This window comes from Rattus norvegicus, chromosome 13 (assembly GCF_021556685.1).
Source record: "Rattus norvegicus strain SHRSP/BbbUtx chromosome 13, alternate assembly SHRSP_T2T, whole genome shotgun sequence".
Classification (NCBI taxonomy): Eukaryota; Metazoa; Chordata; class Mammalia; order Rodentia; family Muridae; genus Rattus; species Rattus norvegicus.
Window position 1 is genome coordinate 41,460,779 of NC_141546.1, and position 15,930 is coordinate 41,476,708.

The 15,930-nt window shown below is 48.6% G+C and overlaps 1 protein-coding gene across 4 annotated transcripts in view; it reads left to right on the plus strand.

The window, feature by feature from the left end:
• Positions 1-15,930, plus strand: part of Mgat5 (alpha-1,6-mannosylglycoprotein 6-beta-N-acetylglucosaminyltransferase) — a 288,591-nt gene that overhangs the window by 237,948 nt on the left and 34,713 nt on the right. For all 4 annotated transcript variants that reach the window (XM_087581590.1, NM_023095.1, XM_087581591.1 and 1 more), the window contains 1 exon segment: positions 10,976-11,125. In XM_087581590.1, coding sequence (XP_087437716.1) covers positions 10,976-11,125 — 150 coding nt within the window.

Here is a 15,930-nt window from a genome sequence, read left to right on the forward strand (position 1 = left end):
CTCAGGGTGGAGATGCTCCTGTGCCTGCCTCCCTGGTGCTGGCATTGTAGGCATGCACCACAGTACCAGCTTTTATGTGGGGCTGGGAATCTAAACTCAGGTCCTCATGCTTCTGTGACATGCTCTTTACACCCACTGAGCCATCTGCCCCTTTATGGGATAAATTCTTAGTAAAACGTTTCAGCCCTGTCCTGTGTGTAGCTATTTCTTCATGTCATGGTGGCTGCAATGGCTTCTGTAGTTTGGGGGGAGTTGTTGTTGTTGTTGTTGGTGGTGGTGGTGGAGGTGGTGGTGGTGGTGGTGGTGGTGGTGATGTTGTTGTTGTTGGTGGTGGTGGTGGTGGTAGTGTGAGAACCTAGTGTGTTAAAGGGTTGGAGGGCATCTATGTCATGGGCCACATGGAAATCAGAGGACAGCTCTGTTTCCCACCAGGGCATCAAGGGATCTAGCTCAGGCCTCCTGGCTTGCATGTCAAGTGTCTTTACCGTCTGAGCCAACCCTCTGGCCCCTGGCTGGTGTTTTATGTAATCAAAATCAATGAATGGAGCTGTTCTTGGCATCGCACAACACCTACTGCCTTTGAAGGACTCAGAAGTACATACGCTTCTCAGAGCGTCCTGGCAGCGCATGCTTTCTGTGCGTCCCTTGCGCCTCCAGCGGGAGAGGGTGGCAGAGACTCCGAGCCACCTCCTTTCTACACTCAGGGATGAAGATGGATGCCGTCCCACAGCAGTGGGCCTGGTTGACATTATTTATCCTCTCCAGTTCCCCAGAACCATACCAGAGGCTCGTCTCCATGGATCCTACTGCCTAGGTTACTATATAGTCACTTCATGTCAGATAGGCTGCAGAGTGTGACTGTTACCTGAGTGTGTGCGTGCGTGTGTGTACAGTGCCCTAGAAACATTTGAGGATGCACTGTGACTTTCACACTTACACACATACAATAGTAGTAGTAGTAGTAGTAGTAATAATAATAATAATAATAATAATAATAATAATAATAAAAAAGTGGCCTGGGTTAAGTTGCCTGGCTCAATCAGGCAGTTTTAGGGGAGCTCCAACTTGCTTGGGGCCATCTGCCTCCCACACAGCACTTTAGAGAGCCTTGCCCGGCCTCTCCCTGGAAACAGCTCAGATATTCACAGGACAGAGTCACCCTTAGTATCAGGGGTAAGGAACTTTCTCCATACTGTTGTCTGAAGCAGCACTCGTAGCTTGCGGCTGCCAAGGGGGAAAGGAGTTATTGTAAAATTCGTCCATGCCTAGGCTTCTGCAAAGCAAACTTGGAGCAAAAGTGCTTAGCTACCGCCCTCCTTTCATTTTGACTCTCGCCTCTCTGGTAAAGAGTATGCCGGAGGCTCAGAAGCGTCTCGCCGGGGTCCCAGCCCTCTCTGCTTCCGTCCTCTGACCTGGATTGAGGCCAACCAGGGAAGGCAAATGATCCTGTGGACGCCCCCTGCCACTCCCAAACTTGGGGAGGAACAGATCGTGTCCCTTCCTGCACCAGTCACTGAAGTGACACTCTCTGCCACATACTGTTTCTTGTCCCCACTCCAAAAACCAGTACCCACAAAGTCCTACAAGTATGCCGATTTCTAAACCTCTTAGAAATGGACCTGTCTGAGCCGAGATGAACCGTGTTCATCTACCTTCTACCTGAAAGCCCCTTGTAGCATTAAGTTGAAGGAGTGGGGATTTCACAAGCTACAGGAAAAACTAACGTCTGAACCTTCACACTGTAGAGTTACTTCTCTGCTCTTTGGATTCAATTTAGGACAGACTCTTTCCCTCTTAAAACAGTTAAAAAGGCTTATCCTTCTATTATTCTGCATCCCAAGAACAATCCCGCTGCAGTAATTAAAGTACCCACTTTAGTTTAATCAAGGAATCTCTGAAAAGTCTTTAAAGTTAGGCTTCCTTCTGTGGCTGCCAAGTCCAGCTTCCCCCCAGTCTCCTGATCCTTTCCCACCATCTCCCTACCAAGCCCACCCCACCCAAGCTCTTTCAGGGACAAGTGGGGAAAAGTCTAGACCAGGAATGGGGAACAGTTGCCCCAGTAGAACTGACACTGCCTAGTGACCCGCCTCCTGGGCTCTCCAGGTGACAAAGCCACTTTTCTCTAGTGAGATTATCAGGGATTCTTGGCAACCCTCTACTGCCCCAGCCCCCGTGTGTCACCAACCTGCATTATGTCACTATTTGGCTTCCTTGGGTTAGCCGTTTGATTTCTTCCAGACTCCTGACTTCCCAGCTGCCCGCTGTCCCTGTCACCCCTGTGGGTAGTACTCTGCTGAGTGGCCCCCCTATTAGGCACCATCCCATGCAGTCCACCCTTCCCCTAAGAGAAGCCCAGTCCTGGTAGCTCGATGTGTACTGTGATGCCAGTACACATTGTATCTGGCAGCCATCAGTGTGTAACAGAAGTTCCTGGAGGAGGCAATGAGGCTCTTCAAATGGCTCCCTAGAGGCCCCAACCTGGCTAGGTGGAACTGGGAACTAATCCCTTCATAGACTTCTTCCTTCCTCTCTTGGGTATGTCACAGCTTGTAGCCATTCATAAGAGTCTATGTGCCTTATTCCCTGCCTTTAGAGGAGGGCTGGCTGCTTATTTAAGGGACTCCTGGTTCTTGTTTGCGATTAACCTCTGGGGTCTGCACTTCATGGCCATTCACGCCTACCACCAGTGTCACCTTGACCAACTCACCTTGTGAGATTCCCTGGAGATTGTGAGAAAACAGCAGCCAACCTCTGCCAAAGCCCTCAGCTTCCGGGATGGAGTCTTTTAAGTCACGTACTCCATCAGACATCCACCAGTACTCTGGGAAGTCTGTAAAAACATTCACCTTCTCAAGGCTGAGGAGATGATCAGTTGATAGAACATTTGCCGAATGCATGCATGAGGCCTGAGTTCAGATGCCCAGCACTCCTGTAAAAGCCCAGTGTGGTGACAGGAATCTGTGCCACCAGTGCCAAGGGCTAGACACAGACAGGAAGGCCACTAGAACTCACTAGCAAGCCATCCTAGCCAATCAGTGAGCTCTGGGTTCAGCGGAAGACCCTGCCACAAGAAACAAAGCAGATGACATCTGGCGCCCACATTTGTCCTACACACACACACACACACACACACACACACACACACACACACACACAACTACGCAACTTGAATATGGCCAGCATCCTTCTAACTTTCCTCTGTGACAGCTTTCGCTTGTCCTTGCACTGTTCCTGGTTTTACTAGCCAGCTGTGGAGCTGTAGCAGACAGCCTATGGAGGACTTGTTGACACATGAGCCACCGTGGTCTGCTTCCAGCCTCCCCATCCTCTACCAGAGCAGTGCAATGGAGTTGGTGGGCTTTGCTGCTGGGGGACTGTAGCAGTCCAAGTAGATTAAGGGACCTCATGAGCCATCTAGCATCTGCATCTGCACTGGGCAAAAAAAGAAACCAATTTGACAACCTCCTGCCCTCCTCTAAGCTGAAAGCGGGGTTATGGTAAAGGGTTTCTTGTTCTTGCAAACTCACTAGCAGCTCCCCAGAGCCCTTCAAGAGGCATCTGGTAGATGCTGAAAGCCCTGAAACAGTGTTGGAAACCAGGAAGCCATGCTAACTAGGTAGCTCAGTGGGGATGTGAGCGAGCATTGGGTGGAGCTGGGCAGAGCAGTGCAAGCATTTGTCATGCCAGAATTCCCATCTGTGGCTTCTTCTTTTACACCTTCAAGGCATTATTAGCACCACAGTTTAAGATACCTTTATATCAATTCCATGGTTCTAGTATGCATCTAATGGGACTGTGAAATGTCATAGTCTCCTGTTGATAGGTAAGAAATGAGTCATTGAGTTACAAAGACTGGAGTTATCACCCTTTTTAATGCACCTGTCAGCCACTCCGTGTGTGTGTGTGTGTGTGTGTGTGTGTGTGTGTGTGTGTGTGTGTGTGTGTGTCTGCGCGCGCGCGCGCGTGTGCATGCATTCACGCACTTGTACATGCATGTGTGCATGCACACTGTATTTGCACATGTGTAAGTGTGCACATAGCTCTGTGTGTGGAGGGAAATAGGACCTAGTGTGTCCTGCTCTGTCATTGCCCACCTCACTTCCTTGATACAAGTTCTCTTCCAAAACCTAGGCCTCAGCTTGCGGCCAGGAAGCTCCAGCATCCTCCTGTCTCTGTTCCCCAGCCTCCAGTGCTGTGCATAGTTGCATTTGGGGCTTGACATGGGAGTTTGGACCCGAGTGCTCACGCTTGTGGAGCAAGCATTCTACCCCACAGAGCCATCTCACTAGGGCATTGTTTTTATTTTAAGTGGCAGGCCATGAGGTGCCATACCAATAAGGAAGAATGCCCAGGGCAGAGTCCATCCATGCTTGCAGCAGAGAACAGGAATTTTGTTAAGTAGTGAGGTGTATAGCACCCACGGCAGCCCGACACCCAGAACACCAAGTTTGCCAATGAAATTGATGCCATTTTCCGTACCGTTCTTATTCCTGGGCCATATGAGGAATTAGCTGAGGAACCTCTGGTCCTCCAGTTCTCAGTTTCACCTCTCCCCCAGCCCTGGAGAGCTCGGTGTTGCTTACATTGAATTGACTTCCCAAAGCTCTTAACATCTCACCCCCTCTCGTCCCTCAAGCTATAGCCAGAAATAGCCTGGGAGCTCTGACAGCCATCCACTCCTTCGCTCACCACTCACCGGCTCTCCTGTCCATCTGCTTCACAGCCTCCAGATGAGGTTTGGTAGGTTTCCACTTTAATCAGCTAGATCAGTTGTTTTTAATGAGAATTTAAACTAATTTAAGCTAGAGACTCAGAAGCAGTAGGAAGGTGGCAGGTTGCTCATCTGAGGCCTCACAGGAGCATCTCGTGCTGTGGCTGTGAGACGGGGATGGAGGTATGCTTCCGCAGATGCTCAGTGAGCATCCTCTCTGATGCTCTCAAATCAGGAGGCAATAGGGTGTTTAGGAGTATGTTGTTTTCACTGCCCTTGGCCTCCTGCAGTCGGAGAAGGGAAGGTTTTGGTGAGTGATCTTATCACACACACACACACACACACACACACACACACACACACACACCCCTACTTATGCCAGAAGGGGAACCCACTGCAGACTAAAGTAACGATTGCTCAAAAAGACAGCTTGGTAAACCAATGAGTTTCCATTGGGGTCACCACAGAGGAATGGGTAAGGAGTTACTTACAGCAACAGGGACTACTCAACGGCGGCCACATCCCAGAAAAGCCCATCGCAGCATGGGCGACAGCTTAGTAAAGCAGCCGTCCTTGTAGGCAGCTCTGCAGTCTCAAGAACTCTGCTCTGCAGCCGGACTGCTCGGTCTCTGCCCCAGTCATTGTTTTTTTGCAGAGGGACCCTCACGAATCTTGGGTCTCACGAGTGTGGTTGTGGTGATCTGTGCTTGTAATCCCAGCCCTTGGAGAGGTGGGACAGGGGGGGGGGGGCTTCCCTGCAACCTAGCCAAATCAGCAAGCTCTCAGAAACCAGGTAGATGGCATCTGAGGAACAGCATGCAAGGTTGCCCTCCACCTCCCACCTGTATGCAGAGGCGCGCATGCATACATTTAGTATTGCCTTAGCCAATTCTTTGTTGTTATAACAAAATATTTGGGGCTGGGAAGTCTGGATACATGGTTATCATCTGCTCAGGGGCTGCCCAGGGTCTCTAGCTACATAGTAACAAGGTTGGGGGCTGCATGCAGCCAAATGGAACAAGCGTGCTAGCTAAGGGTTTTTTTTTTTTGACCCTTTTCTAAAGCCCATTATGAGGGTCACCCCCAACCCCTCAGACTTCATCTAATTCTAATTACTTCCCAAAGGTCCACCTCCAGATACCACCAATATGTGAATTTCCAAAGCATGAACTGTTGGTAGACCTATTAAATCATAGCGGACATCCAAATGCTACCCAGACTTACAGATGTTACAATCTGGCGGTGTTTTAATGTAGCAATTATGCGTCACAGTTATTACTCAGGCTGCATTCGCTCCTGCAAACCATCACTCCTCGGTAACCCCATCTGGAAGTTAATTTATATCCTCCTCATGCGAACTTATGGACTTGAACTACAAACACCCACATGTATAAACACTACCCATATGCCATTGCTTCCCATGGCTATTTTTTTTCCAAATGGAGCATTGAGGCATAGTAGTTACTTTGTAGCGAAGGTTGACACTGGTCCTGTCCTTGATAACTTGGAACTTCTAAGCCACAGGGAGGTCTTTGAAGGTGCTGATCACAGTGGTTCAGTCAGCAATGACCTTTGCCTTACGAGCAGATTCCCAGAGCCCATGTTAAAAACCTCAGTACAGCAGCACACAATGGTAATCCCAGGACAGAGGAGAGAGAGCTAGGAGGGGCGTCCTGAGGTTTGTTGACCAGCCAGGCTAGCGCAATCAGTGAGCACCAGTTAACAATATACCCTGCCTCAGAAACTGAGGTGGACATCACCATATTTGTGTGTGTGAGCATACACACAAACACACTGCTGAGGACATTAATTCCAGCAGAATTCGGCTGAGCAAGGATCAGAGCTTTGAAGTAGGACCCAGGATGGAGGTGGGGAGCAGCCGTGGGCTCAGGCATCTGTCCCTAACCCCTCCCTCAGTCCAGCTGCTGACTAGGGCACAGTTTGAGTTTGGGAAGTTTACTGGCTAATGGGTCCCAGGTGAGCCTGACTGAGGTTCACAGGAGATTGGTGCCAGCCGATGAGGTCAGAAGTAGATGAGGGTGAAGAAAGGCCCCTCCCCCTTTTAAACCTGTTGAGCTCAAAGAAAGCCCAAAAGTGGCTGATAGTAAACCTCGAGAGACGAGTGGCTCCTCCAAGTTCAGGCCTGAGATTTGAACCCAGCATACTTCCTTAGGCTCCTGTATCCACGAGTGGGTTTTCATCTGTGGAACTACGGTGGTGTGGATTTCCCTTTAGCCCATAGGTTCACTTGGTCTCCAGCTGTGGCATCCTGGTTAATTTATGGGCCCTTTAGTATTCGGAGCCTTGCTGGAGGAAGTGTGTGTGTCACGGGAGTGCGCGCTGAGGGCTTACAACCCAGCCCAGTGTGCTGTTCTCTCTGATTCCTGACTGACTGGAGGCAGTGTGCCCAGCTGCCTCCCTCCCACTCCATCCAGCCTGCCCTCCCCACCGGGACAGACTATATGCCCTCAAATTATGAGCCAGAATCAGCTCTTCTTTGCTTAAGTTGCTTTCTGTCTGGTCTTTAGTCTCAGCGGGGAGCTGTCTGAGAGCCTCTGGAGCAGCTCCATTTGGAATAGAAACACGGTTCCATCTCCCAGATTTCTACAAAACTACCACAAGACTGTCTATGATGAGATCTCAATTCCTATAGTCCTAATTGCTTCCAAAAGTCTACCTTCAAATACCATTACCATGCGGCTTTCCAAAGCACGAACAATTGGTAGATACACTAGATACACTCACTAGCTGACATTCCCAAATGACGGGAGATGCTTATCTGTGACAAGGTTGAGGGAGAGCGAGGTAGGGTTTTCTGTCCTCTCAAAGTTCTGCTTGGGACATATGACCCCCCCCCTTCTGATCACTGGCCGATGTCTCTTCAATCAAGAGTCTAAATCCTCTCTGAGGGGAATCTCTTCTCAGATGTCACCACACCCAAGCACCCTCTGGGATTTGTTGAGCCTTTCCGTAGATTTCCCCCTGGCCTAAGCCTTTTTGCTTAGAATACTTCAGAGAGCCCCCTGCCTTTCCTAGATGTGATCGTTGCACATGTGTGACCCCCTAGATCCTTCCTTTCCCAGGCCCTTGTCTGGGATCCTAATCTTGAATCTGTCTGCCGTGAGGGGCTTTAGACTCAAATGAAACCACATGTGCGGTTTGCTGCTGTGGCTTGCTGCAGCGGCTGGGGCCTCCCATCAACAGCTGGTTGTAAGCAGGAAAGCCTCTTTTTGCATTAGGGACAGATGACCGCATCCACTCCCAGCCCCCCCTTCAAAGCCAACAAACTGTCCTGAGAGGCGACTCAAGTGAAAATGTGGGGTGGATCTGAGAAGAGTTGGGGTGTCCAGCGCCACTCCTGTTACGGGTATCTAGAGACTTGGAAGTGTGGAATGGCTTGACTACAGCTTGGACACTGGTTTCTTCCCATTGCTTTGCTTGGTTTTGTTTGTTTATTTCTAGGTAGTGTCTTATGTGTTATGAAATATAATACATTGGGGAGTACCTGGCAGGCCCACACCAAGGCGTCCCCCTAAGAAATCACAACATTCAACAGACCCAGTATAAAGGGGATCTTGGGGAGGGAGGGGATGACGGCCTGGAGAAGGGGTAGAGGCAGACAGGAGCAGAGCCACAAGGGCAAAGAAGGGGGAACAGAGAAGGACAGAAAAAAGGAAATGGGAGAGAGACCAGCTGGGACCACGTGGGAATGGGGAGCAAGCAGGGCTCTATAAGCCACCTGTACCTGGCAGCAGGTAATAGCGTAAGCTGTTGCTAGGTCCCGAGAGGAGCTTAGCAGAATTGTTTGTAAGCCCACATTGCGTGGCCCAGATGCACTGACTAGAGGAACTTAGGGCTTCGTGCATGCTAAGCGTGTATTCTAAGACTAAGCCGCATCCCAACCCTGACTCCCTTTTTCTCACACTAATCCTCCTTCCTCTCCCGTTGTTGCCCTCCTCTTCCTCCCTCTCCTATTCTTCCTCTTTCTCAAACTTTCCTTCCTCCTCCTTCCTCTTCCTCACTCTCTCCTCCTCCCCTTCCTTCTGCCTCACCTCCGCATTCTCCATCTCTGTGTTTCTCCTGCTCTCTCATTCACCCTGTTTCCTGTGCTGATTCCAACACCGAGTGACCTTTGACCCTTCAGCCCTCCGTATTGCATATTCCGGATGTTGGAGAGGATCTAGCAGGCCCTCTGGGACTTCTAGCTTCCCTGGGACTGGGTCTCCTCTAGGCAGACCACACTAGGCTGGCCAGTTGGGAAATCTGTCTGCAAGGTTAAGGAGCCTCTTGCCTGCTTCCAAAGGAGTGGGGATGAGGTTCTGAGAACACAGGGGTTGGGTAGAATTTACTAGATGCCCAGCACAGGAACCCATACCCCAGCACCCTTCCAGTTAACTTACAGGAGGTAGATGATCCTAAACAGGGCTCAGGTGTGAAGTAAGAAGTCGGGGCTTATAAACGGTTGCAGTCTTGCTTGGTGAGGGGACCACATCCTGAAATCAGAAGGTCAGCAGCATGCAGCCACACACGCCAGACATGAGCGTGCATTTCAGGCATTTGCTTTATTGTAGCTGGCCCACAGTCAGAAGGTTGTTTACTACTGGTTGTTACTCTAATGTATAAAATAGGTAATTTTAACCTGAATTTAGCTTTGGAAAGGTTTCCTCCAATGTCAGAGTATTGTATGATCGTCACAGGACAAGGATGGCACACAGAGAGGCTTAGACCAGCTTCATTTGGGTTCAAGTCCACTTCTCAGCACTCTGGGCTGCTAGGGTCCCTCTCTCCCTTCCCCCTCCTCCTCCTCCTCCCCCCCATCCCCCTTCTCCCTCTCTCCTCCCCATCCCCCTTCCCCCTTCTCCCTCTCTCCTCCCCATCCCCCTTCCCCCTCCCCATTCCCCATAATCCCTATCCCCATCCCCCTTCTTCTCCCTCCCCCCTTCCCTCCCCTCAAGCTCCTTAGCAGTCTTTGGTCACAAACTGGCTATTATTAGATTTACCCAGTGTGGGGGCAAAAAAAAAAAAAAAAGACAAAGACACTCAGAATGGGAAATTGTGTGCCCTAACAGAGCTTGAATCCTTCAAATTCAAAAGGAAGCAGTGGGGAGGGACAGGCCACACACAATCCACTTGTGCTGCTTAGTCACACAAACGCCAAAGGGAAGTGAGAGGGACCTTGTTTCCTTGCCACAGGTGGTTTCAATTTTGGACCCTGAAAACCTGTGCCTGCAGATGCTGGACCTGTGGTTCTGCCCCTGATTTAAAAAAAAGGCTGAGTGCCCTCCACTGGTTCAGAGCACCTCAGAGTTCCCACTGAACCCCTCTGTCTCCATCAGTCCATCCTGAGAGAAACCCTCCTCTTCCCCAGTGTCAGAGGGAACCGGGCAGCGGCTCTGACAGCATGGGTTCATCATCACTTGAACTACTGGCAAACGGGACGTTCCTATTCCCTGGAGATTAACATTCCAGGCCAGCTGACCTCCTTCTCCAAGCCTTCATCCCTGCCCCACCACACACACTTCCTTCCCAAAAAACAGAGTGAGCCAAAACCACAGTGCACTGGGTCTAGTAATTCCCAAAATCAGGATGATGCGTCCAGACACTTGGCCATGACTGCAGTTACTCTGTAACATTTTACCATATGTGTGAATACATATATATTGTCAAATAATAATAGTAATATAAATACATAAACATGGTAGTGTACTCACACACACACACACGCACACACGCACGCACGCACACAGCACACATGGTTCTGGTTGCAGTGGAAATATGACTATTTCTGCTCTCAGGATCCAGACAGATTACTATTTTCATATGTGTTTGTGTCTCTGCAGTATGCATGCGTGTGTGTGGGTTTGCATGTGTGGGAGCACACGTCAGTACCCTCACATATATGCATGTGTATGTGGGCACCTATGAAGGCCAAAGGCTGGCATCAGTGTCTTTCTTGATCCTTGTTCACAGAGTCTCTCACTTGAACCCGGAGATCATGGTTTTGGCTCATCTGCTTACTGAGGGGATCCGTAGTCTCTGACTCCCCAGCACCAGGATTGCAGGCAGGCCACCGTGCTCACCTACTGAGCCATGTCTCCATCCCTAGGCCAGACTGCTCTTAAGATAAACCTCAATGTTGTGTCACACAGCCAAGATCTCAGCACTAACCATTCTCACCTCTGTGCCCTGCAGCTCTTACACGAGGTCTGGCCTACCGAGCCGGTCGTTTTACTAATGCACTCTCTGCTACTCTCCGCTCTCTAGAATAAGAAGATCTACTTGGACATCATTCACACGTACATGGAAGTGCACGCCACTGTTTACGGCTCCAGTACCAAGAACATCCCCAGTTACGTGAAAAACCATGGCATTCTCAGCGGCCGTGACCTACAGTTTCTTCTCCGGGAAACCAAGGTAACCTCCCAGCAGACTCATAACAAGTCGCAGGATTTATGGGGTTGTTTTCCCCTAGCATTGAAAATGGGATCAGAGTCTTTCGAGCTTTTGTTTCATGGTACAATAGAACTTTTAGGCAATAGGTTAGGGCTATAACTCAGTGCTTGCCCAGAAACACAAACACACACATACACACATACACAACCAGATGTGAGTTATGCTTTAGTGTCTCAAGCTTTACTATTATTATTTGTTAAAATAATTCAGGTAATGACTCCATAGAAACATTAACTTGGGTTGGCCTAGCTATAAGGTTTCCTGGGCATTTGTGAACACTTTACAATTAAAGACCTTTACGTGTGGTTTTGTGTTTCAAATGTATGTTTATTGGTTCTAAAGGAGAATGGTCCAGGCTGGACATGATAGAACGTGTCTGTAATCTCCGTACCTGGGACTGACAGGCAAGGATCAGGAGTTCCCTCAGATATGTAAGGAGTCTTTTACACACCTAGGAATTCCTGTCTAAGCTTTAAGCAATAACCAGGCAGTGCTGTTCTCGAGCAGTTACTGAAAAAAAAAAGTTAATAAATTATAAATTGTGGCTGCTGTGAGTTCATTGATTTTATTCAAAATGTTTTTGCAATTAAAAGATATAGTTTATAGTTTATATACATATATACATGCACACATACATACATACATAAATTAATGGTAGCATTTGCCTGACATGTGCAAGGCTTTGGGTTCTATCCCCTGGAACCCAAGAAATCAAATTTAACAACCCTGTTTATGGAAGACTTGTCTTGTGCTGAGTGACAAGTGAGGAGCTGTGAGTGGGAAGGGAAGGTCAGGGATGACCTTGCTCCAGGGATGGCCTCTGATAGGGTAGCAGACATCACAGGTGCCACTGTGGCTCAAGGAACCAGGGCCCTGACGTGCCGTCCTCACACCCTTCCTCAGATGCGGACAAAGTGCTGTTAACCCAAGAGCACTGCAGACGGTTGTGGATGACCTGCGAGGTGGCCACGGTGTGAAACCACCTTCCCTGTGAGCCGCAAGGATCCAGATTCAGGGAGCCAAGGGGCCAGTGGCATATTCAGGAAAGAAAGAAATCCAATTTACCTAAATTTGGTATTAGAATATGACGTTCGATAAGGAGATGGGGTCTGACTGTCACAGGTGTGGGTAGGGTCAAACATCTATGACATGGGTGGTTGGACGAGCCCGGAGGATTATTTGCATACGTGTGTGTGTGTGTGTGTGTGTGTGTGTGTGTGTGTGTTTGTACACGAGTGTATGTGTATGTGCACATGTGTGTGCATCCTTATTGAGGCCACAGGTCAACCTTGGGTATCATTTCCCAGGTACTGTCGACCTTATGAGGTTTATATTTTATTTTACATGTGTGTACATGTGCCTGAGTAGTGTATGTGTACCATGTGCAGAAACTTTGGGGTCAGAGGAGTCAGGAGAACCACAGTGTGGGTGCTAGGAATTAGCCCAGGCCTTCTACAAAAGCAGTAAGAACTCTCAACTGCTGAGCTCTTTTTCAAACCTACATCTTGGATTTTGATTATTTTTGGCGTTTTGTTTTGTTTTGGACAGGATTCCTTACTGGCCTTGAGCTCACCCAATACGCTAGGCTAGCTGGACGGTGAGCACAGCAGCTCTGCCTGACTCTGCCTCCCAGCGTTAGGGTTCTGAGCATGCGTTACTATGCCACTTACTTTATGTGGGTTCTGGGGGGTGAATGCAGGTTTAATCCTGAGCACTTCACTGACTAAAGTGTTTCTCCAGCCCAAGACTTTATTTTTAGAAGGTGCATTTGGCAATAGCTTTGGGGAGATCGGAGCAAACACCACTGTGGACTCTACACAGTTGGGCTTCCCACAGTAAACTGAGATCCAGTCATGGAGAAGGCTCCAACTCCTGGTGCTTACTGATTGGCAATGCAAGCTCGGCTGGGCCTTTGGCCTACCATCTCCATAAACACCTGCACTTAACACTTAGTGGTGAGGCTAAAGAGATGACTCAGAGTCAAGCGTTCAACCCGGAACCGTGAAGAGTTTGGGTCCTGAAGACCCACCTGAAGCCAGATGTGACAGCACACATCTATAATCCCAGGAAGATGGGAGGCAGAAACAGGAGAATCTCCAGAAGCTAAACAGACGAGACCAGCTAGTGTATGCTGTAGTGAGCATGTGGTTCTTTCTCAAACAAAAAGGGAGGACTGACACCTAAGGCTGTCCTCTGACCTCTAGACTTGTATACCTGTGCGCACTCGCGAGTGTGCACGCACACACACACACACACACACACACACACACAAAGGTTTTTTATTTTGTTTATGTACTTGTGTGGTTTTGTTCCTGAGACAGAGTTTCTCTGTGTAACAGCCCTGGCTGTCCTGGAACTTACTATGTAAACTAGGTTGGCCTTGAACTCACAGAGATCCACTTGCCTCTGCCTCTTGCCTCTCCCTCCTGAGTGCTGAGATTAAAAGCATATGTCACCATGCTGGGCCACACACAGACTTTTGAAAGATGGACTGAGTGGGAGCTGGCATGGGCTCAACAGGCTGCGTGATGCCTGAGGATCTGAGTTTGATTCTCACCTCCCCAAAACTGTCCTGTGACCCCCCCCCCACTTCCATGCGGTGGCATGAGCGCACCCACACTCATACTCACACCACACACACCACAGTGCAAGCCTCTTACAGAGTCGGTGCCTGTTCACCAGGTAAAAGGATAACTCTCTGGTTTTTGTCTCAGTTTCTCAGTCTGTAAACACAATTGAGTCTTTTTGCCCCCAGGTCATTTGTGTGATTCCAGGGATAAAATATTTTGATCAGTTATTTTAACTCTTTGTCCAAACACTGGGTTTTATTTCCTGAGGACTTCTAATTCCTTAAAAGGTCGCCTGATGACTGCTTAGGTATATGAGCAAGGAGTGCCCCAGTTTCACCGCTCTCTTCCGGTCGTCGCCACGGGTTTTTTCGTAGTTTGACATTTTCGAGTCCTCAGGATGTCCCAGCCCCTTCTCAGCAGCAATTCTATTTTCTGCCATTTGCCTCGTTTCACTTTTCTTTGGTGCAATCCTCCGGAAAGTTCAAGTTCCTTTAAAATAACACCAGGGCAGAGCTGCTGCACAGCGTGTCATTACCGTCTTGCATGCTTCTATTAGCCCGACCCTGTGAATGTCTCTCTCAGCCTTGCAAATTTCCAAAGAACCCTCATTTGCCTACCATCCATTTACCTTGTCAGAGAATGAGAAATGGGCCAAAACTGAAGCCCATCCTGTCTGGAGGAATGCAAGAAAAAAAGCCTCTAGGACCCAGCTATGATGTTGGAATAGACCACAAAGCCAAGAGTGTGGCTTAGTTCTTGATCATGAGAAGCTCATGCTCAGATAGATAGATAGATAGATAGATAGATAGATAGATAGATAGATAGATGGATGGATGGATGGATGGATGGATGGATGGATAGAGATAGATATATACACACATATACATATATTCTTTTTTTCTTTTTTTTCTTTTTTTTTTTTCTTCAGAGCTGAGGACCAAACCCAGGGCCTTGGGCTTGCTAGGCAAGCGCTCTACCACTGAGATAAATCCCCAACCCCACATATATAGTCCTAAAAACAAAAAAAAAGCAGGTGTTGGAACTGGAGAAATGGCTCAATGGTTAAGAGCACATACTGCTCTTACAAAGGACCAGGTCTCAGTTTTGAGTACCTGTAGCAGGCCCAACTGTGTCTAACTCCAGTTCTAAAAGATCTAATGCCCTTATAGACTCTGTAGATGCTAGAAATACATGGTACAGAGATAAACAGGTACACACACACACACACACACACACACACACACAAGCAACTTTTTAAGTAATTAATTTAAAACTAGTGCCTCACACGTTGCTCCAGTTAGAATTATTTAACACCCGTTTCTCTAATGTGAATTTATTAGTGCTGGAGAGATGGCTCTCAGTGAGGCGCACTTGCTGCCTTTCCAGAGGCCCCAAGTTCTGTTCCCAGCACCCAGGTTGGGCTACTTTTAACTCCAGCTCCAAGGGATCTGATGCCTCTGGCCTCCATGGGCTCCTACACTCATGTGTAAACACACACACACACACACACACACACACACACACACACACACAGAAAGAGAGAGCACAGCGCATAATTTAAGATACAAATAAATCTTAACGAATATGTTAAACCACTCCATGTGGAGTTGTAACTCAAATTGTTAGTAGATAAGAGGAACCCAAGGTGGTCTATGGCCAAGACTCCCCTTCATTGAGAGCCCAGCCGTAGGCGACTGAGATGAAGGAATGCAGAGTTTGGAAATGTGACACAAGAGCTGGCCTTGTGTTCACATCATTTCCGGCTTCTAATTCCTTCTTCAGTGCCACTGAGCAATTTAAAGCAATTTCTTCGGCATCCATGTTGGAAGTTAAGAACGGGAGCTGCCAAGGAGAAATGGCTGTAAAGAGGGGAGCAAGCCTAGTCTTCTCTCTCCAAGGCCTTCAGAGATAAAAAATGGCTGGTGTTCAGTCACTTTGGGGCTCATTATTTTTGTTAATGAGCCATCTCTGAGTTTGGGTATTGCTTTGTTTTGGCTCCTTCAGTGTCGGGGGTTGAACTCAATGCCTAGTGCGTGCTAGGGCAAGCATGCGCCCACTAAGCTGCCTCCGAAGCCGATAAGCCATCTTTGAAACTCTGCTTCTAGCCCAGAGCACCCTGGGCTAGAACTCTGTCTTAGCATGCCACTCGGAGCCCTGGCCTCAGAAGACAGGGATGTTGGAATAAATGAAAATTGG